The sequence below is a fragment of the Marmota flaviventris genome, chromosome 19, assembly GCF_047511675.1.
Source record: "Marmota flaviventris isolate mMarFla1 chromosome 19, mMarFla1.hap1, whole genome shotgun sequence".
In the NCBI taxonomy this organism is placed as follows: domain Eukaryota; kingdom Metazoa; phylum Chordata; class Mammalia; order Rodentia; family Sciuridae; genus Marmota; species Marmota flaviventris.
The window spans coordinates 14,506,492-14,534,465 of NC_092516.1; the positions used below are offsets into that span (position 1 = coordinate 14,506,492).

At 40.9% G+C, this 27,974-nt stretch overlaps 1 protein-coding gene across 1 annotated transcript in view; it reads right to left on the reverse strand.

Moving 5' to 3' along the window:
- Dnah3 (dynein axonemal heavy chain 3) overlaps nucleotides 1-27,974 on the reverse strand; it is a 157,487-nt gene that overhangs the window by 73,628 nt on the left and 55,885 nt on the right. Inside the window, 16 exon segments of the mRNA XM_071605826.1 lie at nucleotides 58-299; nucleotides 2,072-2,183; nucleotides 5,351-5,485; nucleotides 6,134-6,353; nucleotides 8,098-8,189; nucleotides 10,544-10,720; nucleotides 11,424-11,537; nucleotides 11,760-11,868; nucleotides 13,331-13,529; nucleotides 15,916-16,030; nucleotides 16,809-16,919; nucleotides 18,236-18,328; nucleotides 19,479-19,680; nucleotides 23,113-23,249; nucleotides 24,560-24,739; nucleotides 25,731-25,847. Coding sequence (XP_071461927.1) covers nucleotides 58-299; nucleotides 2,072-2,183; nucleotides 5,351-5,485; nucleotides 6,134-6,353; nucleotides 8,098-8,189; nucleotides 10,544-10,720; nucleotides 11,424-11,537; nucleotides 11,760-11,868; nucleotides 13,331-13,529; nucleotides 15,916-16,030; nucleotides 16,809-16,919; nucleotides 18,236-18,328; nucleotides 19,479-19,680; nucleotides 23,113-23,249; nucleotides 24,560-24,739; nucleotides 25,731-25,847 — 2,355 coding nt within the window.

A 27,974-nucleotide genomic window follows, 5' to 3' on the forward strand; every position in this document is an offset into this window, starting at 1 on the left:
CTCACTTTAATAAAAGATGTATCCCACCCATGAAAAAGTGATAGATTCCATAGCTACCTTTTTATTGTCATCCAGAACAGTGTTCATATTTTCAATCCAAACAGCATCCACTGGTCCATCAAAAATAATCCACTTGCGGTCATCAGACACTGAAGATGCTTGTTCTCGGAAAGCATTGGCTAGGACACCGTCCGTCCATTCATGGCTCACTGGGTCAAAAAACCCATACAGCTGCCCCATTGTTATGGCCTTGGGATTGATGATCTTGAACTCCACGGCAAACTCCTCCATCTGATTGGCTGGGCAAGAAGGTCCAACATAGTTACAAAGGCTCCAGTGAGACCAGAACATCAAGCCAGAGATAATGGCATCTCAGAGGCTATCCAAGGAAGAGTCCTTAGAGAATATATTTGCATAAAAAGACTGGGGAATCTGGATAGGCTATGACTTAAATTTTTGGGTTATTATAGTCAGTGTTTTCCCTCATACTTTTTTTGGGGGGCGGGGGTGGTACCAGGGATTGAACTCAGGGGCGCTAGACCACTGAGCCACATTCCCATCCCTATTTTGTATTTCATTTAGAGACAGGGTCTCACTGAGTTCTTTAGTGCCTTGCTTTTGCTGAGGCTGGCTTTGCACTTGGGATCCTCCTGCCTCAGCCTCCTGAGCTGCTGGGATTATAGGCATGTGCCACTGTCCCCTGCTCCATTATACTTCCCTTCTGTGCCTTATTTCCATCAGGGCAAATGTACCAGTCAGATCCAGGATGAAAAAAAAAATCTGACTGGACCTAAAGAATTCAAGTATTAAAGAAGACAGATTTCATCTCCTCAGCCCTCTTTACTCACCTGCTGTTAAAGCCACCTAAGAACCTTGGCATTGGTGTGGGATGATGAAACAACTGATAGGTAGATTCTGAAAGATGGTGGTCACTTTCCTCTATCTAAAGGGCTAGCTTAGCCCTTAAATCTTTTTTTCTCACCTACTCAGTGTCACCTGTTCCCAGGGAAATGCACACATTTGGAGTTCTAGGACCCAATAAGAGTAACCAGGATGATGAATGTACAGCATTTATAACAGAAAATAATGACACTTTTCATGATCCTTCAGAGTAAGAAAAAGTTGGAATGCATGAACCAAGCAGTAAATAAACAACTATTTCTGCAGAATTTGGAGGCAAAGATAATGGTGTATTCTCCTTTTTCTTCATTTCATTTCTTAAACTATATTTAAGTTCCAAAATTATTACCATATTTAAATTTGAAATGCCAAATTTAGTTATCAAATCTAAGTTCGTTCCTAAAACAAAATTAAAAAAACACAATTGAATCATCAAATGTCATTAGAAAACAATTTTAAATGAAGTACTTGAATTGATTATGTAAACACACAACACTGGACTGCTTTTCAAAACTGCAGGTTTGCCTTTTATACCAAAACAAACAACAAATTATAAAACCCTAAACTGTTTATCTGGCAATAAACAGCTTCTATTTGTTGAGTCGGCTAGATTATTCACCTGCATAATCTCATTTAACTTTCATAACAATCCCATTTTACAGCTGGGAAAACAGAGGATACGAGAAGGGGTTGTTTGAATCATTCATTTTGAGTGTAATTAAAAAATATGAGCTCTTTTCCCTACCTTAAAAACAAGGAAGAAGGGAGACAAGGAGAAAAGATCAGAAGGGAAAGGGAAGAAAAGAGAGAAGGGAAGAAGGGATAGAAATAGAAAGAAAAGAAAACAAATCATTCAATGGTTTGCTTTTGGACTCATGTTGTTTAGGCCAATGACAGGAGTCTCTCACTGGGGAACTGGGAGAAGCCACTGTTCAGCATTTGAGAAATTTCCCCCAGCCTTAATGACAGACACATAAAGCCCCTTGTTAGAATTCCCCTACCCCACCATTTATTTTCTGCCTGCAGACATCTGTGTGCCATATTCTATTTCTAGATCTGACATCATGATTCAGGATTGGCAAAACCCGCAACCTGGCATTATCTGAACATGGAGCCAGCCAGCTGAGCAGGGAGTCCTGTCCTCACTGGAAGTCAGGGATGTGAGCTTTACCTGCATATAAATCACCCAGAGCTGCAGCCAACACCTTATAAGCAGAAGTCTTTCCGCCCATGGGGTCTCCAACAATCATATAGCCGTGTCTTACCAGCATCATTTCATAGATCTAGGAGGAGACATCATGTAAGAAGTTAATCATTAGTTGGGTGCTGTGACCCACACCCTCAATCTCAGTGACTCAGGAGGCTGAAACAGGAGGATCACAAATTTGAGACCAACCTTAGCAATTTAGTGAGACCCTCGTTGACTTAGTGAGACTCTGTCTTAAAAAATTTTTAAAAAAAGAGCTGGGGATGTGGCTCAGTGGTAAAGCATCCCTGGGTTCAATCCCCAGTACAAAAAAAAAAAAAAAGAGGTAATCATTGCAAACCTTCCCATACTGCAAGTTTTTGAAAAGTCAATGAAGAGAGGCTGAGATTGTGTCTCAATGGTAGAGCACTTGCCTAGCATGTGTTAGGCACTGGGTTCAATATTCTCAGTACTGCATATAAATAAATAAAAGGTCCATCAACAATAAATAAAATAAAGGTCCATCAACAATTAAAAAAATTTTAAAAAAAAGAATGTTGCAGTGAATATTCTTAAAAAAAATCAATGAGGAAGAAAAGGCTCAAAGAGGATTTTCATACACACTCCTAACTGGTGAACTGCAGTCCTTTTGGTAATCTATTGTTAAAATATTTTTGGATGAATAAGTATATGTGTGTCTCATATTGTTAAAGGGATGGGAGCTACTATTTGTTTTCATCTATCTATGTGCCAAGTATCAAGTGATTGTCCAAATTATTTCATTTAATCTACTCAAGTATCATTAACAACCTTTTACAGATAAGAACACTGAACTCAAAAGAGCTTTAGTAATTTGCCCAAGCTCTTCAGTGATGGATCTGGGATTTTGACATGGGTCTGTCTGACTTCAATGCCTCTAATTTTTTCATTACATCATTGATACTGCTATTTCTTTTATATTTTCTTGTTAACAATTTTTGGTTGGCATATAATATTTGCACGTTTATGGGGTAGAGTATGATAAAAGTCAGGGTTAGCATTTTCATATCCTCAAAAATTTACCATTTCTCTGATCTCACTAGAGTTAGAGTAGAATGCCAGTCCATCATTGGGCTAAGATAGGGGGGTTGGGATAGGAGGGGTAGAGAGAGGTTGGATTACTGGTACCAAAACTCAATAATGATAAAAAGAATTACTTCTGTGTTCTATAACACAGTATTATATATGACATACACTTTTACAGTGGAAAAGGAAATGATTATTCAGCAAATTGTATTTCTATTGGAAATTTCCATTTTAGAGGTCTAATTATGCAATTCTGACACAAATGTTTAGGTCACTAGTTTTTATGTGAAATTTAATGTATTTCTCCCCCCACCCTCTTTCTTCCTTTAGACTGCAAGTCCCTCAGAGAAACACAGGGAGCTTTTCATTTTAAAGATTGAGTTATTATTTTTTACCTTGGAGGTGACTGTGTACCACCATGCCTGGCAACATAAATTGTTTTTGAAAAATCACCTTATTTTTGAAAAGCTGTTGCTATAGGCTATAGAAAAGTTCACCTATAGGTCTGCAGATTTCTTCAAAATACATACAAAAATGAATGGATGGATGGATAAGTAATAAAACAAGTACCATAAAATTATAAAATCTAGTGCTAGGTATATGGGTGTTCATCACACAATTCTTTTAACTTCTCAGCATATTTAAACGTTTTCATAAGAAGATATTGGGATAAAACTCATATTTAGTTAAGACCGTCCATCTGTGAAATCCCAGTGCATATATCCGTGTCACTTTGGGAAATGACGATATTGACAGTGATGTGGAGACAGCGGGTTGATAATGACGTAGCCTCAGGCATGATATCTAGCACTTCTCATACCTGTTCTCTCAAAAGTAATCCTGGGGAAAGTTTTACTCCTTTCCATTTTACAGATGAGGAAACAAGGCTCACAGATGTTGAAATAATTTGCCCCAAATCTCATAACAACAACAAAAAGACGGATGGGAGTGAGATTTGAACCTAGGTCTGCATTAATCTGAAATTTACTCCCTTCTCTGGACCCAAGTATCCTTACGAAGGCTGGACCAAATGGTATTTAAGATCTCCTGTAGATCAAACCTATTATTCTGCAAAGTAAGCCCATGGGGGGCTTACCATTAAATATATTATTGTAAGTTAGTTTTGCATTGAAAAATGATCCCAGGGAGGCAACCCTGGAATCCGCATGAAGGTGCTCCAGGGTGAGGACCGGGGAGACATTCCTGATTTCCCTGCCCAACACCCCGTTTTCTGTTCTGTTGATAACAGCATCTTAATTTTCCCTGGGGAGCCACCATGTGGTGGTCGACATGACTTGGGTAGGACACTCTCTGCATCTTTGTCATACCATTCAGTCAGAGGCAGTCAGGTGACTTTATCAGAACCATCCAAGGCCAAGTCTGAGACCTCTGAGCCACTTGGAAAGGGATGCTTCTCCCCCCATGCTATTTTCTTCCCTGGGCTTGAACCTGGAACAATGTAAGTCTGAGGTTGCTGAGGGTAGGTGTGGGTACCTGAGTATGAATTTTTAACATCTGTAGAGAAAGGCAGAGTTCAGGAATGATGAGGAGAGATTCCTGATGACATTAACTAAAATCTCGGCTCCTGCTATGCCCGAGGCCAACACGTTCCGGCACTTCTCAAATCAGGTGAGTGAATAAATTCCTTTTTATTGATGAAGGCAGTGTGAATTAGATTTCTATTATTTGAAATGGAGAAGTCCTGGCTAATTTAAATCTCAACGCCCTGGAGTCTCAGTTTCATTCTCAAATGTAACAAGAAACCCCAAGGAAGATGGCCACAGAAAAGTGTATATTAAATTTCAACACCTAAAGATAAAACCTGAGGCACAATATATCAAGTGGTCAATTAATTTCATCTCTACTCAGGCACCTCTGCTTGCCGCCAGTCTAGCTCTCATCTGCCCTATGTCTTTTTTATTTTTTTAATTTTTTGTACTGGAGATTGAACCCAGGAGTGCTTTATCCTTCACCTACATCCCCAGTCCTTTCTATTTTTTGAGACAGGGTCTCTCCCAGTTGTTTATAACCTTGCTAATTTGCCAAGGCTGGCTTCAAACTTGACTTCCTCCTGCATCAGCCCCTCAGGTCACTGGGATTACAGGCATGCACCCATCGCCAGCTGCCCTAAATCTTTCTAGTTTCAACTCTAGTAGATAGTAGGACAAGTGCATTCCCATACAGGTATAAGGAACCAACCTGGATAATTTTCCCAATAAACCAAGGCACTGGCTGGAGTTTCATCTTTTTCAAGTTCTCATTCAGTGCCTCCAGAAAAACTTCATAGTCTGGCTTTGGAAGCACGACTCCAGGAAACAGATCTGAGATAATTCCCTGTTTGCAAGAATTCAGGAGAAAGTGGAAAGGATGAAGTATCAGGCATGTGATATCAACATTTGCCTAAAGTAGGATCTACAGATAGCAGAAATATTTGAAAATTTCCAAAGCTTATTTTTCCTGCATCAAAATTCATCTGAAACCACAAACATCAGCACTGTTAATCATGATTATCCTTCCAAGTGATTTTAAAAGTAGGTAAATATTTAATGAATCCTAAGTACTAATTTCTAGTCACTATACTAAGGATGAACAGCCTGGGAAGAAAGATAGGTATAAATTAATTACAGAAAGGAACTAATTATATTGCATAAGAACAACTACCTAAACCCAACAGCAATTATCATCCTGCTAGGGAGACCATTTTTATTAAAATTAGAAACTAGACAGGGATGTAATTCTATTACCATTATTATTTAATATTTGGGAGAAGGGGATCAGGCCACAGAGATGGTGGCTGGAATGAGGAAGGGTATCATGAAATGGAAGAAGATATACATGACAATAGAATGCGTTTTAAAAAAGAAAAAAAAAAGAAACTTAAAAAAAAAAAAAGAAATGGAAGAAGATACAGAAAAAGTGCCAAAAAAACAAAAACAAAAAAATCATCTTCAGAGGGTGATCCTGGGTTCTTACACTGCATACCTGAAACAGAGGAACGTCTTGAGCTAAGAACTTGGCCAGGTTGACGTCAAGCAAGGCCCGGAGCAGCAAGACGCTTTCATCCTCCTCTGGGTACTTGAGCTTCAGGTTGCCAGCAGCAGTGAGCACAGACTTGACAGCCCGCATGCCATAGTCGTAGTGATGCTGGGAGGACAGCTGCTCTGAGCACAGGCGGTAGGTCGCAACAATCTTCTGGGCAAGACTAGGAGGGAAAGACATGTCTGTAGATCTTTGTGTCTGTCATTTCAGAAACCAGGTTTGCCCCATGGATTTGATGGGCAGAACCTATTATCTGAAAACCTTTTACTAGAGTTACCACAGTGAGTTCAGGAAACAACTCTCCTTCAAATATAAGATGGAAAAAAAAAAGCAAGCACACACGTGTATAGCATGTATCGTGGATGAAATTACATTATATGCTTTCCTGTGTATACACAATTGCATGTACCACGTGTGCACATCACATACACGAGTTGGGAAAGAATACATCAAATTATTACAATGTTAATCCCTTAGAGTGAGACTAAAGGGAAATTCACTTTCTTCACTTCTGGGATGTTTTTTATTTTGTTGAATAACATTTGACTTTTTAATTCAAGAAAACCAATTCAAAATGTAACATACCCAGCACATAACACCTACCTATGACACTCACGTTCATAGCCATTTCCCCTTCTTCCTGGACATACACAGCTGGACTACAGTTCCCAGTCTGCTGTGCAGTTAGGGGAAGCCATGCCCCTGTGTTCTAGCCAGTGAAATGTGAATGGAGAGGCAGATGCCAAGTCCAGGATCAGCCCAGGGAAACCTCCTCCCTGAGGCCCTTCTGGTCATGTTGCAGTCATGAGATAAACATAGCCTGGGGGTCTCTGAGGGACCCTTGGGGGAGACTGCTCCTGATCAGAAACATCTGCTTTGAATTTTTAGTAAGTAAAAATCAAGCTTTTGTCATGCTAAGCCACTGGATTGGGGGTGTGACCCTAACTAATATACAAATGTACATTCCCCTTAGGGAAATCCTCTTTACAAAACTGATTCACTTTAAATGCAAAGATTTTGTGCTGTTCACCAGCACCTAGCACAGGGCTAATAAGGTGGGTTGCTCAAAAAGGTTTCATTAATTGAATTTCATTAATTGAATTGAATGGTTAAATAAATTGATTGAATGGATAAACCAACGTAATGCAGGTCTACCATAGAAAAAATAAATTAAGCTTCACATGAGAGAGGAAGTCTCCTGGCCTAGGAAGGGTGACACATTCTGTTGAGGATTTATGCAGCAAAATACTCACCCATGGAGAAATCTATTGTTACAAAAAAAAAAAAAAATCAATCAATCACAGTAAAGACAAAGTAAAAGACAAATGTGAAATTTGGAAAAGAACAAAAAAAGCCATTTTAAAATGATTATCCAAAACTCTTGGGAGCACGTGTTGTGTGCCTGTGTACACATATGCATATAAAGATGTTGATCTACTAGTGTGTGTGTGTGTGTGTGTGCGTGTGTGTGTGTCTTGGGAAATTGGGCAATAACTGAATAAGAAGTAACCCAGCTGTTGGGAGTCATTAAATGTTAAATTGAAAACAATTTAATAAAATTGTTAAATTAAATAATATTAAACATTTCTCTTCAAATTTCATGGTTCACTATCTTACCTTAAGCTAGTTAGTAATGTGATGTGGATGTATTAGAGCTATGGGTGGGGAGGATATGAATGGGTACTCTCCTTAACAGAAGTCCAGGTGTAAAGAGAGAGGAAGCTCTTTCTTTAGCATTTCCTAGTCAAAAATGGAGTCAGGAGCAAAGTTAGGACTATATGTTCTCAAATTAGCCAGTGAGGGGAAGCGAGTTTCTCAAGTGATTCTTTTTCAAGTTTTTAAATTCACCACACAAAATCCACTCTCTGAGGGCCTTCATGACCCACTGGAAAACCACTGTAACTTACCTTCTAGAGTCCAGAAACCCCATAGAATAGAGGGAGATTTCTCCAATGAGGGCATAATCTGGCACCATCATAGCCACTGTCCGGAATAATGCCTGGAAAAGAAATAACCAATCAAAACCAGAACACAGACAAGGAGAATCCTGGGGGAATACACATCTACAGAGAAAAGGGAAAGGAGCATGATCACACGCAGGCCGCGTGATCATGTGACAATCAAGGAAAGGAGGGGCGGATAATGATTCAACACAGAGGGACCATCTTCAATGTATGATACCTTCCCCTTTGTCCCTGTCCAAGTACATGCTATTACACTGAGTTCCTCAATGACTTTATGGAAGAAAGCTCCTAGGTGCTGGTGTCCCAACACCTCATTCTCTTGTGTCCAATGAGGACATCTCATGGTATCTTTCAACTGTTGGAGCTTCCTGGTGCTGAACATGGACATCAGAAGTCATTTAGGAACACAAGACCAACATGTGCCAGAATTATCCTCATGTCACAGAGATCTTAAATTGAGTTCTTATGCTTAGCTATGGGCAAGTTATATAACCCCCCTAGACCTCAGGTGTTTTGTCTCAAAATGAACTAGCAACTTTAACTCTTCATGGAATTAACGTGAGAACAAATGATATTATGTAAGTGAAGTGTTTACCCATGGATATGGCATAGAGTGAGTGCTCAATAAACATCAACTCTGGTGCTATTATCTTGGACCCTAGAGGAAGCAACTCGCCTGGCTCATGCAGTAAGTTAGAGACAGAGCTGCTTGGAATCCAGGCTTCCTGATACCAGCCCCTGGTGCTTTGCATTTGCCACCCTGTCTCATGAAAGTTCTTTGTATAGATCTGACATGGTTGTGTGGGATGAGGGAAAGGGATAGTTAACATCTGGGTGGCAAAAAAAAAAAAAGAGAGAAATGTGGGTCCGAATTCTACATTGACATTAACTAGCTTATGCTGACTTACAGAGGTGAATTTCCTTGACTCTTTTCTATTCTGGGAGAGAAGAAGTGGTCTATCTGAATAAGACTGAAGGGTACTAGCTTCAATGCATTTCTAGCAGGGCAAGTACCTTGGATAAAATCAGTGGATATGGGAGTGGGTCCGAATTCTACATTGACATTAACTAGCTTATGCTGACTTAACAGAGGTGAATTTCCTTGACTCTTTTCTATTCTGGGAGAGAAGAAGTGGTCTATCTGAATAAGACTGAAGGGTACTAGCTTCAATGCATTTCTAGCAGGGCAAGTACCTTGGATAAAATCAGTGGATATGGGAGTGTCTGTGTCTTTCTGAACTCTTCCACGCAAGGTGATGGGGCAATAAATTAGCATAAAATCAATCAGGAAGCAGGTCTGGGAGCCTCTGGTCTCTCTTTCCATGCAGCTTGGTGATAGGGGAGCTAAACATCTTACATCCATTGTGTGTGTGTGTGTGTGTGTGTGTGTGTGTGTTTGCCTTCCATGAATGCAGCATGCTAAAGTCATCTAAGGCAATCTTTCTTTTGAAGATGGCCTGCTTGACTCTTTCCCTTTCAGAGGTACTTTCCTTCTTCCACTAGCAGCAGAGCCAATGGATTCTGCCTTGGCTCAGGCCAGATCAGCAATTGGCAATGGAAACAAATAAGCACCCATACTATCTCTCTACCAGCATACCAGCCTGCGTTGGTATAGAAACTACTTAGGTTTAACCTGTTTAGTAGGAAAGGGGGAGCTCCCCATGCTCCATGCTAGGTTTGCCAGAGTTCTCACATTGAAATTTGATGATGCTTTCTTGTAAATAGATCTACTTTGTCCTATAGTAATTCTTTTTATTGAGTCAAAATCTAAAATTTTGGAACTGGGGTTGTGGCTCAGTGGTACAGCGCTCACCTAGCACATGCAGGGTGCTGGGTTTGATCCTCAGCACCACATAAAAATAAAATAAAGGTATTTAGTCCAACTACAACTAAAAGCAAAATATTTTTTAAAAATCTAAAAATTTAGGAGGTTTCATGCAAAAATCCAAATTCCTAGTTTCTCCTGGAAAAGAAAAATAAAATGAGAGAGAGAGAGAGAGAGATCTGATAATTCTTGCTTGGCAACAGTAGGCTGTAGGTACCTGCTGCCTTTGCAGTCGCAAGAGTTCATGTTTTGCCTGCTCTCTGGTTTACATTACCTTTCTGACTCCTGTAGACAACTGAAATGACAAACCTTGCTCTAGTATTCATTGTTTTCTATTTGCCATTGGTCAATATGTATATATTCCCTTTCTTCCCAAGACCTTGTTTGAGGAGGTTTTTGGGGCCAAGTATTATCTTACTACCATTGGTGCTCCACTAGTACTTCTGACAGCTAAATATGCTACCTATTCCTGTGGCTGGGCTTCTCTAGGAGACCCTCTAGTGAACTCCTCCAGAAGTTCCTATAGTATAAGATATACCTGGCACTCATCAGGCTGGTGTTTACCTTGAGGTTATCTGGCAGCTCCGCCCTGCCAGCATACCCGGGGTTCATGGTGATGAAGACAGCACAAGTTGGGTTCAGAGAGAGCTCAGTGCCTTCAAAGACGAATACCTTCAGCTTCCGGATAATGGCTTGTTGAATGCTGAGAATCTGCTGGGCCACCACAGACAGCACTTCTACCTGTGGTGGGAATGTGGGCTCTGCCAGGGTCCCCCTCAAGAAGGAACCCAATATCATGAGAACCAAATCTTCATGTTTGAAATTAGGAAATTAGAAGTATGGTTTGGGGTTTTGTCAAAGAAAAAGTGTGTGTGTCTGTGTGTGTATACACATGCATGCATGTGTGTGTGCCTGGGTGTGTAAATACTTTCTATAGTATTTTATCTTTGTTTCAACACTTAGGATTGTACTTGGTCCATAGGAGGTACTCACTGTTTCTGGGTCCAAACTATGCTTACATTTCCTGATCTCCATTCTTTGCCCAAATATAGTTAATCACCCACTCTTTTATGTCGTTTGAACCACTACTATAAATTTCTATCAGACTCTGGCTCATTTAATTTTTATTCCACTTACTGAACTGTATCAGCCTACAGGGCAAGATTATTTCTTATTCATCTTTGTATCATGAACACATACAGAGTTGCTAACATATAGTGCCTGCTAAATACATTTTTGAATGAGTCAGTGAATGAATGCATATGGTAGCAAGGTACAGATATGTATGTAAGATATGTATTCTGCCTCCTTGTGGATGCTTTATAGACCTACTCTATACCAGCCACAGAGGAAACATAAGGTCCTGTCACTAAGGAGCTGAAAGCCCACAAACAGGATACTCTATGCCCAACCTCTTTGTTCTTTAGCGTAGAAGCAGAATTACCTCAATCCTGTTGAATTCATCGAAACAGGACCATGCTCCAGCCTGGGCCAGCCCCTTGAAGAACTTCCCCATGGCTTTGTAATCCAAACCATCTGAGCAGTTGAAGACCACACACTAGAAAGAAGGAGGGTGTGGGCACTGTTAAGGATGGACTCCATCATCTCTGCACTACCTAGCATCCTGAAACAGGAGTGGGGTCCTCTCTTCTTATTCTACTCTCTTCTTATTCCCTGTTCTTCCTGTTATACTAAATCATCTTGAACTTCATGTTCATTTCCCTGGACAGGGTCCAAGAGGGGAGGGAAGAGCAGGTAGAGATAAATGGAATTTTCTCACCTGCTTGGCCAAAGCTTTAGCCAGATCTTTGGTGGTTTCTGTCTTGCCTGTTCCTGCTGGACCCTCTGGGGCTCCCCCAAGGTTCAGCTTCAGAGCACCCATCAGTGTCCTAAGGAGAAGAAAACAAGAATGTGGTGCCTGAGTCCTGAGACCCAGGAAAGAAACTGACTTTTTGTTTATTTTGATTTATGCAAAGTTTAAAAATTTCCCCCTGATTATATAACCAATATATCATCATCATAAAAAATTCTCTGTATTTTAAACTAAGAGCCTGGTGCATGGGTGGCAACCATAAACATTTATTTGAATGAATAAATGAATATATACATAAATGATTCCAAAAAAAGGTAAAAAAAAATCTTAAAAACTTCACTTTCAAAGATCACTAGTGCTAATGGAATGGTGAAAGCAAATACATTTCTCCTACTGAACTTTGAACTCTTAAGTTCAGGAGTTGTATTTTGATTTATTTCTATATCCTCAGCAAGAGAATACAGTGCCTGGCATGTGGCAAGTGCAAGATGAATGTTAGAAATGAATGATGTGCTAACTTGTTTGGCCTTTGGTATAAGTCTTTACAATTTCAGTTAACACACTACCTTGTAATCTTCTGCATAGGCCTCCCCAACCCCCAGTTAGGGTTAGGGTTCCTGGCTATTATGCATGGAGCACAGGAAAGTTCAAGAAATAGTTGTTCATGAGGGCTGTAGCTAATAATAGTGTACTGCATTCAGAATTTTGCTAAATGGTAGATTAAAGACGTTCTTGCTACCCAGGGTAAAATAGGTAACTGGGAGATGACGGATGTGTTAATTTGTTCCACTGTAGAAATCATTATGATATCATGTTGAATGTCTTTAATATACACACTAAAATTTATTTTAAAAAGAGATAGTTGTTGAATAGAATAATGAGTAGAATAAATGAATTAATGAATTAAAAAGTCACAGAATATAAGAAACAAGTGATTGAAGATTTTGAAAGGAGAAAATCCTCTCAAGTATTATTTTTATAATCTAAAAAATTTCACTCTAAAGGAAAAATACAAGAGCAAATAAAATCTGAACATCACAACATTGATACATTTACAAAATATAAGTTTCTAATGTTAGGAATTCCACAGAAAGTAGCGAAGTGCTTAGCTGAGCACCAAATGACTGTATCTCCTCAGCAGACTGGCTGGCAGAGCTTAGGGATGACTTGTCTGGTCCTTGGCCTGGCTCCTTGTCAATCTCTTGGCCACAGGATCTCCAGGCACCCTCTTGATTCTTGCCACTGCAGATCTTTCTACTCAGATACCATGTCCTTTTTACAGCGGTGCATCAATGTTCTGCTTACTGGTTCTAAGGTATTCATTTCACCAGGACCCATACTAGTTTCTCATTTCTAGCCCAAAGACCTAGTTTCCATAACCATATGTGGGACTATGGTGACTGAGAGAAACGTTCTAAAATGTAAGAATCTGAAATGTAGATGGTAACAAATCTAAGACATCCCTGGCCTCTTCCCCAGACTCTTTTCTCTCTGGATTCCCCTGTTCACCCCTCCAATCTGGCAGCCCTAGAAGGTACCTGTAACAGCGGTCCGTGAGGGGTGTAATCACCAGCCGGGGGGAGTTTCCCAGGTACTCGTAGCCATACAAGGCTTCTGTGGTTATCATCTGCACATGCACATCGTTTTCCTCCCAGTAGTAGCGCAGCTGTGAGATCCACTGGAAATCGTTCAGATCAGAGATTCCATCCTTAGCTAACTTGGCCACCACGTCACGAGCTTTTGGGATCCAGATGCAGAAGCACGTGAGAAGCCCTCAGAATTCGCCCATCTCCAAGGCCTCCTCAGTTAGAAGAAGCTGTTATCAAGGCCACCCCTCCCAACAGTGTCAGGTTTTATCCCCCCCTTCCTTCCTTCCACCTGCAGGCAGCAATAGCTTTCAGAAGACAGTCTTGGCCTTCTCCCGAGGAGTGGGCAGAGGGGCCTGCTACATCGTCTTCTCTCACAGAGTAGAACTATTAAATGTGCATACTCTGAAATCAGACTGCCTGGTTTCAAATTCTGGTTCCATCATGAACTAGCTGTGTGATTTTGGAGCAATTACTGAACCTCTCTGTCCCTTAGCTGCATAATCTATAAAATGGGGGATAACATAGTATCTATCTTATATGGTTATTATGAGAACTAAATGAATATGTATATGTGTGTAATATACAGACATATAATGTAACATAGACATGGAATGTACATATATATTATACACAGAGAGAGAAAGGGACATAGAAAAAGGGAGATAGATAGATAGATAGACAGATAGATAACTGTATTCAGCATATAAAAATATCATCTAAGTATTTACTGTTATTTATTCCCAAATTCTTGAAGGAGTGAATCAGAGGGCTTTGCAATATGTATGACCCCCTTCTGTAGCAGGTCTCTAGGATATCCTAAGAAAATGTGATCAACTTGACCCGAGATAGTTACCCTGGGAAGGTGTCCCATGAATCCAGGATTAGAGGTATTCTTCCCCCCTGGGGTTTGAGAAACAAGCTAAGAGATACATTTCCACCTTTTCTCCTTTCTCTCATATAATTGTGAAACTAATGTAATTTTTTCACAGTGAGAGGAGCCCTGAAGTTACAGAGTGATATGGTTTCATGAAAATCATTAATTATCTTTCAGGCAGCTCACAGGGTGAGGGATACCAAGATCTCTAAGCTAGTATAGCCAGCTAGAAATAAGGATCTGAGAATTGTAATTTGGTGCTACTAGGAATTGCTATACCACTGAGCCCCCTCTACCACACCCCCAGACCTTGAGAAAGGGTTTTACTAAATTGCTGAGGCTGGCCTCAAACGTGTAATCCTCCTGCCTCAGCCTTCCAATTCTCTGGGATTACAGTTGCACACCATCGCCCAGCTTCTCAGAAACATAACTTTGCAAAGGTAAGCTTCTGCAAGTCTGCTGCCTCTCTGAGAGAGGTCCTCTTAATTACAGTAAAAGACCAAAGCCCTGCAGAGATGAGTCCTTGAAGATTACACCAGAAGCTCTTCCTTTCTTCCCAAAGAACTAAATTCCCTGTTGGGTTCTTGTGAGAACCCATGGGGTGCTGGCAGGAGTAGGGTTCTGCATGAGCATTTCAAGAGGAAAGTAAATCTCAAGGGGTTGTTGGAGTTGCCCTTGCTATACTGTGTGTGTGTGTGGGGGGGTACATGTGCATACATGCACACTTGTGCTTGTGAACCCAACCACTCTGGGCTACTCTGGGCAGTAACCACATCTGCATTTATTATCCCTACCAGCAGGGAGTGAGACCGGGAGGGGAGCACATTCCCCCTCCTCCCTTTCTAATTTTATGCTAGTCTATCTGGATGAAATCAGACTGAAATGAGCAACAGCCCCGAGGGAATGACATGCCAGTAGGAAGCTGAGTTTGTGAGCAAGAGAGCCACTGTTCCCAGGCAACCAGCCTGGTCCAGCCCTGGTTTCCTTGGTGATGATGGAGTGAGGGTGTGAGGGTGGTTTGTTTTATATAAAGACCCCAGTACTTTCTCCTCCTCCTCCTCCTCCTCCTCCTCCTCCTCCTCCTCCTCCTCCTCCTCCTCCTCCTTTTCTTCTTCTATTTTTTTTTAAGGGAGAGCTGAAAGGCATCATCCTCACCACTCCTTCGCTGCATCACTGCCCATTTCCAGTCCTTGGGGTTTAGAATCAGATGAGGAGTCTCCGATAAGGACTCTGCCTCTTAGCAAGTTATTTACCTCACTGAGCATCAAGTTCTTTATCCGTGAAACATATGTGGGAATGAGATAACACAAGCACTTAGCACAAAGCTTGGTACCTGCTGAGTATTCAAAAATATTAGCCGTGGCTGCTTTGAATCAGTCACCAAGTTAGAGTATCTCAGAAATGTCTTTGGCCATCACGGTCTATGTAAGAGCCCTGCTTGGAGGGTCCCTGGAAATAGGATTGGGGACGGGAAATGATAGAGACATACAGAACCCTCTGGAATTGGCTTTTCTGTACTTACCCCTTATCTTACTCTCAGTTAGAGAAGCCTCTCCACCATAGAGAAGGAAAACCTGAATCATTCCATTCAGGAGGACTGAGTGGCAAGACTGACTGCCAAACATGGACAATGAGGAATGCCAGGGAAATTCTTGCTTACCGTGGACATCGATGACAGTGAGGGCCCCGAGAGTGAGTCGAGCTCCACTGCTCAGTTTCCCTCGCACCAGTTGGACAATCTGTGCAATCTGGTCATTGCTCTTTTTCAGAAAATCCTGGCAGGAGCCACAGGAAGCAATTGGTTACAGTGGATTCTCCCCCCAGCAATGCCCATCTCAGGGACTGACATCATCCAAGCCAGACTCCTGTATGTCAGCTCTCAAATCCCCAGCCATTAACCTCCAAATGAATTTTAAATGCATTAGGCTACTAAAAGAGGCTAGATTTGGAAGACTACATACTGCCTCATCTTATTTTTATGGTATTATAGAAGAGGCAAAGCAATAGAGGCAGAAAACAGGTGTCTGCAGAATCTTGGAGAAAGGGTTGACCACCTAGGATGTGAGGGAATTTTGGGTGGAGTGGAACTGTTCTTCATCACTGGGTCATGATAGGCATAGAACACTGGCCTCTGTGATGCTGTGGCACAAATTGTTTTTTCTTTCTTTCTTTTTTTTTTTTTTTTGTAGTTGTAGATGGACAGAATGCCTTTATTTTATTTGTTTATTTTATGTGGTACTGAGGTTCAAACCCAGTGCCTCACGAAGGATAGGCAAGTGCTCTGCTACTGAGCTACAGGCCCCAACCCCACAAATTGTTTTTTTTTTTTTAAACTAATTCTGTAGTATTCATTTATTTATTTATTTTTATGTGCTGCTGAGGATTGAACCCAGGGCCTCACACGTGCTGGGCAAGCACTCTAACGCTGAGCCACAACTCCAGCCACCCCCCGATCCAAAATTGTTTTTGTTTAAAAAAAAACATGGCAACTCTAATTATTTGTTTTTCAAATCCTAGTTGATGCACTGCAAGCTTCATGGCAGGCTCACTTACCGGGAGGGTATTTTCAACCAGGGCTTCGGAAACCTCCTTGGTCCAAAAGATGGAGGAGACACAGATAACTACCTGGCCAGGCCACTGTAAGACCCAGGAGTTACGAGGGACCTGGGAAGGGGTAGGGGTTCGTTGTAGGGTCAGTTCATCATGTGTAGTTTAAAGTGACTTTCTAAAAACATGCCCAACCACCTCACTCTGACAATGAAAACAAAATCCTCTCCCTCCCTTAGATACTACAAAGCTTGACATCTCTGGAATTATTGATTTATGCCTTCCTCCCCGAAGCTTATGGAAAAGAAAAAATAAAAACAACAACAATTTCATCAACTTTGCATTTTTTTCTCACACAAAATCTGCCAACAATTTTTATATGGTTATAATCAAGGAGATGTTCTCAGAATACTTATAACTACTCTTTTTAATGGCTATATAATATTGCAGTGCTATATCAGTTTTTTATGCATTTTTAAATTTTAAAGCCAAGGCCCCCTTCTCCCACTTTTTCTCTTTAACGACAGATCAGAAGTGGGTAACTAATAACCTGGGGACCAAATCTGGCCATGCTCATCTTTGTAAATAAAGTTTTATTGGAACACAGCAATGCTCATCATTTACACATTGTCTATGCTGCCTTTGTGCTACAAGGGCAAAGTTAAATAGTTGGGAGGTGGGTGGGGAAGTGTCCCACTGAAATGAACATGCTTTACCATCTGGCCTTTCACACAAAAAGTGAGTCAAGTTTTGCTATAGATTTGCTTGCATGAAATAATTTCATATTGATAGCTATTTCTTCTTAATTCTTGATTTAGAATCAACCATAATAAAACAGATTTGCCTTCCGTTCACAATGCAGAGACTGCTGTGAGGGATGGGAGGGGTTCCTGAATAATACTTTAGGGTGAAGGTGTTAATTGAATGTTTTACTTGATGCAAGGGGTCCTGGGAAAAGGGATGGGAACCTGGAAATAAGAAAAGACACTTAAAGTAGAAAGGACAGTAGCAGAGGCTGGCTAAAGAGTTGTCTTGACAGGTTATTCCCTCATAAGCTTTGTATCATGCTTGTTCCCCTCAAAGCTTTGGGAGCTTAATGAGTTATTAAGTTACATTTGTCCAGGACAAATGTAATGCAAATGAATGATTAATTGGAAGAGCGTCTAAACAGACTTCCTGCCATCAATTCCACGTGACAGAAAAGACTGGCTCTGAGTGTTCCAGTTAACCCTCTGTCTGATCTGCTTCTAACAATAAATGTTTCTCCATAAATATGTTCATCATTGCAGATGTACAGGTAAAGGCCAGAGCGGCACAAAGGGGTGGGGTTTGGTAGAACACAGAAGGCCAATGGAACAGATCCATTCAACCTTCTCCCTAGAGCTTCCATTAAGGTACCAACACCCTGCACGTGTGCCACGACAGTTGCTTACCTTGGCATATGCTTCAATCCCTTGTCTGATAACTTCCCGCAAGCTGGCCAGCATCATCTGCTCCACCTGCTGGAGCCACTTTTCCACCATGCCCTGTGCGCCAAGACAGACAGAAGGAGGTGATGACAATCAGTCAAAGCCCAGGAGGGATATGGGATGAACCCAGCTCTCTCTCTGGGTAGGGCTGTAGGGAGGCCAAAGGCTGGATAACTCTTCAAGCCAGTAGTCTTTAACTATTTTCTTTACATTTATTTATAGTGTTTTAGGAAGTGTATGCTTCCTGCAGGGGCAATAGATTTTTTAACACATATTTCTTTCATGTCATTTTCTGAAACATAACTTCTTAGGAGGCAAATGAAATATTCACATTTCAGTTAATAAAGTAGCTCCTGATCATTGGATCAGTTCTAATTTATGCATTATTCCAAAGGTTCCCAAACTTTGCTGTGTATTGGGATCATCTGGAGATCTTTATAAAATACAGATCTCTCTCTCTCACCTCCAGTATTTCTGATTTTATTGGTATGAAATGAAACTCAGATATTTGGATTTCATTTAAAGCTGCACAAGAAATTCAAGTGTGCAGCAAATTACTCAATCTTAGCATTTCAAGTAACTATGGCTATTGACTTCAGGCACCTGTAAACTAGCTAGTGGGTGTCTGGGCTGGTGATGTGATCCCTGATTGTGGCAGTTTATATGTGTAGGTGGCAAAAACAGTCAACAAAGGGAGGCCAAGAGTGCTTGTCTATTTCCATTTAACAGTGCTGCCTTGTTCAACAGAAATAGATGTAATTTACATTTTACTCATTATAAAAGGAAATATGTATGAAAACCCTAGTAAATTGACATCAGATCTGTGATGTACAGTCGACCTATAAGCAAATGCTCCAGGAAGCTCTTCATCTGACTGGATCATTTTAAATTAGGTTCTTTATGAGGAAATTTAAACAGTGTCTATTATTTGGATCTGATTCCTACTACTGCCTCCACATCAAGTTAGTATAAAATCCTTCCACAGGTTTAGTATGTGGTATGGCTTACAATATCAACCCCGTTTTAGAGATGAGAAAACTGAGACTCAGAAAGACTACATAACTCCTCCCAAACACTCAATCTTCTTACGTTACGGAATCCAAATGTTCTATACCCAGAACTAGAATCCAAAAGTGAAACCAATATGTTCTCTCTCCGGTTTGCTCTATTATGGAGAAAAGAACCAGAAATGGATAAGGGGAGTTACTTTGGCTTTAGCTGGGTAGATTTTCTGTATGAATGGAACCGTTTCCTTCTCTGAGCTGATCATGCCCGTGATTTCCAGACTGTCTGTAAACTCCAGCCTGGCAATGCCTTCAAAGCACTTCTTCAAGTGAGGCTGCACTCGGAGGGGGTCCTTTGTCTCAGACAGAATCTCCAGCAGCTCATCATTTGACAGAAAGAAGAACCTATTTAAAAGCAAAGGAAAATGGTAACTGAGACCTCTTCTGGAAAATTCTATTTCCAATAAAGTGATACTCCACAGCAGATCCAAGTGAATACCAGCCATGACCTCTGCCCCTCGTCTTCTCTCTTTCCTTTATTTTTTCATATATTTTATTGGTACATTATAATTATACATAATAGTGGGATTGTGTGTGTGTGTGTTGCTGGGGATTAAACCCAGGGCCTTGTGCATGTGAGGCAAGCACTCTACCAACTGAGTTATATCCCCAACCCAATAGTGGGATTTGTAGTAAATGCTCATGATACAACAATATAATTTGGTCAGTTTTGTTCCTCCATCTTTCTGCTTTCCCTCCCTCCTTTCCTCCACCTGGTCCCTTTCCTTTACTGATCTCTCTCTTTCATTTTCATATTGAGATCCCCTGTCCCCTGCCCTTTTTCCTCTCTAACTTCCACACACAAGAGAAAGCATACAACCTTTAACTTTCCAAGCCTGGCTTGTTTCGCTTCATATAATGGTGGCAAGTTCCATCCATTTTCCTCAGGCTCTTCCCTAAGGCCCACTCCTCTGCACTATTTTCCATCTGGGGCATAGAAGGTGAAGACAGTTTTGACTCTGAGAGCAAGAGGAAGGAGGAAGGCTGGTTTACGTGAGTTTAACATGGTTGAAAGGAGCCTGGATGAAGCAGTGGTTCGAGACTTTGCTGGTACTTTAGAATCACATGAGGAGCTTCTGAAAAGGCCACTGCTAAGAGATAGCTATAGAAGTTGATCAGGGGTAAAGTCTGGGGAAATGTATAGATTTTAAAATCCCAAGTGATTCTAATGTGTAATGTTGAGAACCAGTGAGTAGAAGAAAGAGACTTCTTGTCTTTCCTTCTCTCCAGGTATGCCAGAAAATACTATAGGTGTGAAGCAAGAAAGGGCACGTTAGTAATAAATCCATTTACATGCACAGTCTTCTACCATCTTTTAAATGAGAGACAATAAGACAACTTCATTTCTTGCTCAGGCCCTAAAAACAGCAACAACAAACCTTTGGAAAATGTTCAAGGTATAAACCTCTACTGTGACCGCCAGGTTGAAAGTCCCATGGTGGAGGGACCCTGTGGACATTCAGTCTTCACTGAATGTGGCAGAAGACAATAATGGCCCCAGTGTTCACAGAACCAGCCCAGGTTTCAAGAGGTGGAGTCTGTATTCACATTTCTTGAACCTGGGCTGGTTCTGTGTCTTGTTTTGGACAACAGAATCCAGTGGAACATGAATCTGCAGATTCCAAGTCTATAAATCAAGAGGCCCAGATGTTTCCACTCTTGAGGTTCTTAGGAACTTTGTGACCATCACCATGTGAATAGACCCAGGCTAGCCTTTTGGAGGATGAAAGACTTTCTAGCCAATAGGAAGCCAACCAACAGACAAGTGGTTAAGGCAATAGATGGCCAACCAACTGCAGATACATGAATGTGCTCTGGTGAGGCCCCAGGAACCACACAGCTGAGCCCAGCCCAATCTGCCAAACCATAGACTTATGAGCTAAATGAATGGGTGTTGTCATTTTTTTTAAGCTTCTAAGTTTTAAGTGATGAACAGGGTAGGTACGAAGAGTTCAATAATTATTTGTTGGCTGATTGACTAAATAATATGTAATAAGCATGTCAGTTTTTCCCATTCCCAAGTGAAATTCAAATGAGTGATATCTATGGACTTTTATAATCTCTATCTCTAGCATGACTAATAAAACCATTATTCAGCATTCTGGACTTTCAAGGTAAAATTATGTAACTATCAGTAACATTTTGAAAGTATTCACTGAGAGGGTTGTATTTTACTTATAAAAATGCATAAAAAATTATTGAGGAGGCTGAGGCAGGAGGACTGCAAGTTCAAAGCCAGCCTCAGCAAGAGAGGAGCTAAGCAACTTAGTGAGATCTTATCTCTAAATAAAATACAAAATAGGGCTGGGGATGTGGCTCAGTGGTTGAGTGCCCCTGAGTTAAATCCCTGGTACACCCACCAACCCCCCCAAAATATTGAGGTGTATATGTTTAACTTATGGAGACAATGTGGCTGGAGATGTTAAATTTCTAAGTATTATATCCAGCCTTTCTGGGTCTGGATTCCAGTCTGGCCATTTTCCAGTTTTGTATCTTTGGGCAAATTATTGTTTTCTCATATTTAAAATGTGGGTAATAATAATACTCCAAGTAATATTTTAGGGCCTGCGTATTATTCAGGTATTATTCATAGTTTTACCAGCAGTGACAGTAGTGGATACAGCTGACATCCCAAACCTTAAGGGTTCCTGAGTTTAATCTCTTCTCAGTTTTGTGCTTCCAAGACAGCATCCCACCAATGTTTGCTCTATACTTGGATTATTCAATAGAGAAGCCATTAGCCACAAGTAGCTATTTTACATTTTAAAAAAGAATATTAAATAAACTAAAACTTCACTTTCTCAAGTGCACTAACCACATGTAAAAGTGCTCAATAGCCACATGGGGCTAATGACTACAATTTTGGACAGCACAGATACACAGCATTCCTATCGTTGCAGGAATTTCTGTTGGATAACACCGCATTGAACATACCAAGAACATTTCAGGGTTACAAACAAAAAATAAACCACTTCTCTTTTTGGTGGAAAGATGGGAACTAACTTTGTCTTTGTATAAAGGAAACTTTTTGGTGGAAAGCTGGAACTAACTTTGTCTTCTGTAAAGGAACACTAGACTTTACTTTTTTAAAATGCATATTAGGATCAAATCTACATTCTAATCAGACCCAAAGACATGCAGTGACGATCCATGTGCAAACCACACCTGGATGGATTTTTGGGGGAGTGAGGATGGTCCCTTCTGGAGCCAGCCCTCTAAAGTCACTTTGACTTTTATGTAAACACTAATTTTTGTGGAAAAGAGAGTCAAATTTTTAGAAACTTACCTACCAGAAACTACAAATTTTGATGTAAAAAAATCAGTTGGCTTCTCTCAGGCACATCTAATTTACATACACCAGCTCATTGCACAGTGAATATATGAAGTCAGAGCACTATTATTATTCTATTCTGATTTTTTAGCTGAGAACCAAAGACTCAGATTTGCTGAAGGTCTTAAGACTACTAAGTGGAAAAGCTGGGACTCCAAAAGAGGTCTGTTTAGCTCCAAAGATGAAGCTCTAATCCCCATTCGTATACCACTTTAACTGGGGGGAATGACAAGTCTTGCTGGTCAAAGTGTGGATTTGACCCCTCCCACCCCCGCCATGACCATTCAACCTCATTTTAGATAATGACCATGAAGACATGACTTACTCCTAGTAGCTGTATCTTGGGAAATGGAATAGATTGGTTAAAGGTAATCTCAGTATGAGAAATGTCATTCTACCTAAACGTGGTTCCGGAGAATAACTCCAATTAAGAGAATACTGGATACCTGGGGAAAAATAGTCTCTTCTTCTCCAAGTAATCATTTAGACCTTTCTGGATGTCCTCCAGTAGAATGTTGGCTTCTTGAAGCCTCTCAGTCATCCGTGGCTGGTCTGCTGCCATCAGAACCCTGGGATCTTTCACCTGGATTTTCACCAAAAAAAAAAGGCAAGAATCATTGTGGGGTTCCTGAATTCTGAGATTGGTTGAGGAAATGAATGTGTGACTAGCCCGTCAACCAACTATGGCCCCTGCCCAGTTAACAGCTTTTTCATCTCCCTCCTAAATCCACAGGGGGTTAAATGTTCATTTAATCTTATTTCTCTGTTCATGGTTGACTGAGCAGGGATTGGGCACTTGAAACCAAGTGAATCAATTAATTTCTAATTTCCAGGGGTTTAGAATTCAGACCATGATACTTTATGCTTTGGGTGGTCCTTGTATCAGGGAGCTTTGGATCTGTGTGAGGATCACCTCCCGCCGTGTGATTAAGTGTTCAAGCAAGCCAGACTGCCAAGAGAGACTGAAGCAGGCATGGAAAGAGAAATAGAGGTCAGAGGTAGGGGAAGGGTATTTCTGGATTTCTGAATTTCTGGGTTCTAGGTCCAACCTTTGGGAGCCTGTGCTGCAATTTCTGCCCTTGGGTCTCAGGAGACAATCACCTGGTCTTTTTGTTTGTGCTACGGAGTGGGTTTCTGTAACTAGCAAACTTCACTAATGTAAAATTGGTTCCATTGGCTGGGCCATATAAATTCCCACTTATTTCACTCCTGCAAACAGGGCAGGTACATTCCCTTGAGACACACTTTTTGTTAGTGCACCCCAGTTTGAGCACACTTAACTTAGAAAACGAACAAGGTATGACCTCTTAAGATATGTCCCAATTACCATGCACACTCAGTTGAACTGTCATCCTTTAAGGTTTTGTTATATTGTCACCTCTTTAGGGTCTCCTAGAGTTTCCAGGCAACTAAATCATTCTTCTGTATTTCAAACACTATTTGCATGTATATTATAGACCTTATTTATTTAAGCTTGTCTCCTCACAAGACAGTGAATTCTACAAAGGCAGAAACCATATTATTTTCAAGTATTTTCTGATTCCCTATATAATGCCTGAATAATCATAGGTAACCCATAAACTTTTGTGAAATGACAGTAACAATGTAGGCAATTTTTTGAATTCTAACAGGATTTTCAATATATAAAAATTCCATCAAATCATCATCATATAACAAAATCTTTTATCTCATTAGAAATGATAGTTATGTAATACAAACTGCTAATTACCTCTATGGAGCACAAGGTTACTACTCTCTCTATATTTCCATGTTTGAATTTTTAGTAACTTAGAACAAAGACATAAAAATGTCAAATTTGCAAAAAAAAAAAAAAACAATTTACTTAATAGTTTCAACGGATGTGTTAGTGAAATGTGTTGGGGGAAAACTTACCGCTTGGGCCATAAGCGTTTTCCAGTAACCATCCACGATGCCAAATTTTCGGCCCTCTTCTGGCATCTGGGCGATAATGTCCTCTGAACTGAAGATGGGTTCCAGGTACAGCCAAGTGGCTTGGCATTTCAACCAGGCATCCAAATTCTCCTGCACACGAACAAGCTTTTCTTCCCATTTCTGTGAATTTAACATTCCGCACCTGAATCAGTGACCTGCCACTCTGCACCACAGGCCCCATAACTGAACAAATGGACGGAATCATTCACTTATTTCCCTCACTTGCTTGTTTTAAGAAATACTTATTGAGTGTCCTTTATATTTTGGTCACTTTTCCAGGCAATGTGGATACAGCAATGAATGAAACACACCAGAGTTTCTGCCCTCATGGGAGCTCACATTAAGCATAGCTGCATGCTTACTCCATGATCTGTGATGGCCAGAGTGCTTTGTTCATGTCAATCCAATTTAATTCAACAGCCTGATGAGGAAGGTATTATTAAAAATCTCAATTTACAGATGCAGGAACTAAGACAACAATTTTGGGGGGCGGGTACTGGGGATTGAACTCAGGGGCCCTCAAACATCGAACCACATCCCTATTTTGTATTTTATTTAGAGGGTCTCATTGAGTTGTTTAGCGCCTTGCAGTTTCTTAGGCTGGCTTTGAACTTGCGATCCTCCTGCCTCAGCCTCCCGAACTGCTAGGATTATAGGCGTGAACCACCTAAGACAATGATTTGACTTGCACAAGGTCACATGACTAATAAGGGGCAGAGCCAGAATTTGAAACCAGGCAGTCTGGCTCCAGAGTCTGTACCCTTGGCCTATGCCACTTTTCTACAAAAAATGAACAAAGAAGGCCAACCCCCTACCCTCGTGTTCTTCATATTGTAGGTTAATACAGCCCATAAGATACTTTCCAAATATATTTTTATTTGGTGTATTTCAAAGCTCATCTTTTTCTTCTGGCAGACAACCACTCAACATGCCATATGGTTACTTGTATCATTATCACTTTCAGTTTTTCTTTTTCTTCCTTCCTTTTTTTTTTGTTCCATTCAGGAGAAAGTAAGGTTATTTGTTAACTAAACTTGAAAAACTTCCCCTTCCTTGGAGAAACCCAGAGCCAATGGAATGTCAAAACACATGCAACCCCATTTCCTCTTACCCGGCACTCTGCTTCTATTGGCTTGATGAATGCAGAGCCACACATGGTCTGGGTCTTTATCACGTGGTCATCGAGGAGCAGTTGAATGTCATCAATTGCACACAGGATGCTTGTATCCTGCAAACACACACACCCTGCCCTGTCAAAGTCATCAGACCCCCAAATCGTCCCTACCCCATTTTTAGAGTAGATATGGGGATTGAACTCAGGAGCACTCAACCACTGAGCCATATCCCAATCCCTATTTTGTATTTTATTTAGAGACAGGGTCTCACTGAGTTGCTTAGCTCCTCTCTTTTGCTGAAGCTGGCTTTGAACTCATGATCCCCCTGCCTCAGTCTCTGGAGTTGCTGGGATTACCAGTGTGTGCCACTGCTCCCCGCTCCTACCCTATTTTTTTAAACTTTTTAATTTATTTTTTATTTATATATGACAGCAGAATGCATTATAATTCTTATTACACATATAGAGCACAATTTTTCATATCTCTGGTTAATGCTTATTCCTGAAGGCTCAGAATGGCACTCCAGTGGGACAGGCATCCGTGTCTGCAGGAGATGGGATTTCTATTTTCTTCCTCGAAAATGTCTATAAAGCCATTTGTTGTGCACCTGCTTTGCAGAAAACAAATACCATCTGATCCCAGACTTGCAACTAGAGTCTCTTGGGGGAAGAAGACTTTTGTCCCCTTCCCCACATTCCTTCTTCTCTGTCCACTCACTTTCCTGCTTGTCCTCTCCCTCCTGTAGGATCAGCTGCTGGTCTAACTGGTTAGGCCTAGACTCATGCACAGGGCAACTCCAAGTAACTATTGTGGTCATGTAAACATATAATACAAATATTATTTTTATTACAATTTATATGTATTATTTTAAAAACATCTGACATAAATAAACTCCTATGACATAAATGCTTATTAAGTGTTTAGAGCTAATTATTTCATAAACAAAATGTTTTGGGGTTTGTTTGTGTTTTGGTGCATGGTTACCATGGTAAAGGTATTTAGACCCCAAATTCCCCCTGAACCTCTGTGCTAGACATTTAATGGGTCATATTTTACTACTATGAAAGGCTCCTGTGCTTTAGAGGTAAATGGTAATTTTCCTCCTGAGACATTGTGACAAACTGATAGGGTCTGTCCCCTTTGGCGAGTCTGTTCCCATTTCTTTCAATCCTACATCTGGGTGGCTAAAATGGGCCTAGGACATATTCTCTCATCTACCCTTCACCAGGAGCTCTGCACTGGGAGGCATGTCCAGCTATTAATAAAGCTATTAATAAACAGCTTTATTCCCATTTTGTTGTTGGTCCTGTAGATACAGCTACTTCAGTAAAAAACTGAAGATGGGCCAGCAACAATGCAACTTCTCCCAGGTTCCCTAGCTGAAGTTCACAGCCCAACAGCCTCTACAGCAGGATCTAAGCCAATCTGTCCATGGAGCACCAAGTTCCTGGGACCCACAGGGCCCTTGTCTTGCCAGAAGAGGCTCAGCGATGAACCATGTGTCTCCAGCTCTCCTCACTCCCACTGTCTCATTGATAGTTCTTATCCAAGTGTGAAATTGAAGCATCATGACTGTTAGAACAAAACTGGGGGAGAAGTCACAGGAGGATAAGATGCAGCTTAAAGGGGAAGGAAAATATAGGAGTAAGGTTCTGGTTCTCAATCTTCCTGGAATATTAGTGAAATCAGAGGTGCCTTAAAAGTTCAGATGCCCAAGCACTCTGAGGGTGGAGAAGACAGGAAGAATCAATGTGGGATTTTTAAAGCAGGAGTGATTCTGTTGTTTACCAGCACAGGCGACACTGCCAACAGTATGCAGCAAGTATCAGCCTGTTCCCAGCATGATTTACAGAGCCGTAGCCCTCCTTACCCAAGAGCAAGTCAGACCTGAGACAGCTGAGCAGATAGATTCTTTGGGTTTACGCACCTCCCCATGCACTGTACAAACTCAAATGTTATTTGCAAGTGCCAGAGAAAAAGAGAGAAATCTACATCCTTGCCATTCAAACTTCTGTGCATATATTTGAGAGTTTGTTAAAGCAACAGAACTTCAGGCCCCACCCCAGACCTCAGGAGTCAGAACCTGCAGTTTAACAAGATTGCTGGGTGATTCCTGCATATAGTAAGATTTGAGAAGTTCTAGGCATTGTCCACCACCAGTAGGCTTCTGAGGACCCAGGGGAGCATTAGAAAGGTGTGCCAACTTGCGCCCTGCCTGGGAGATGCTAATTCAGGAGGCT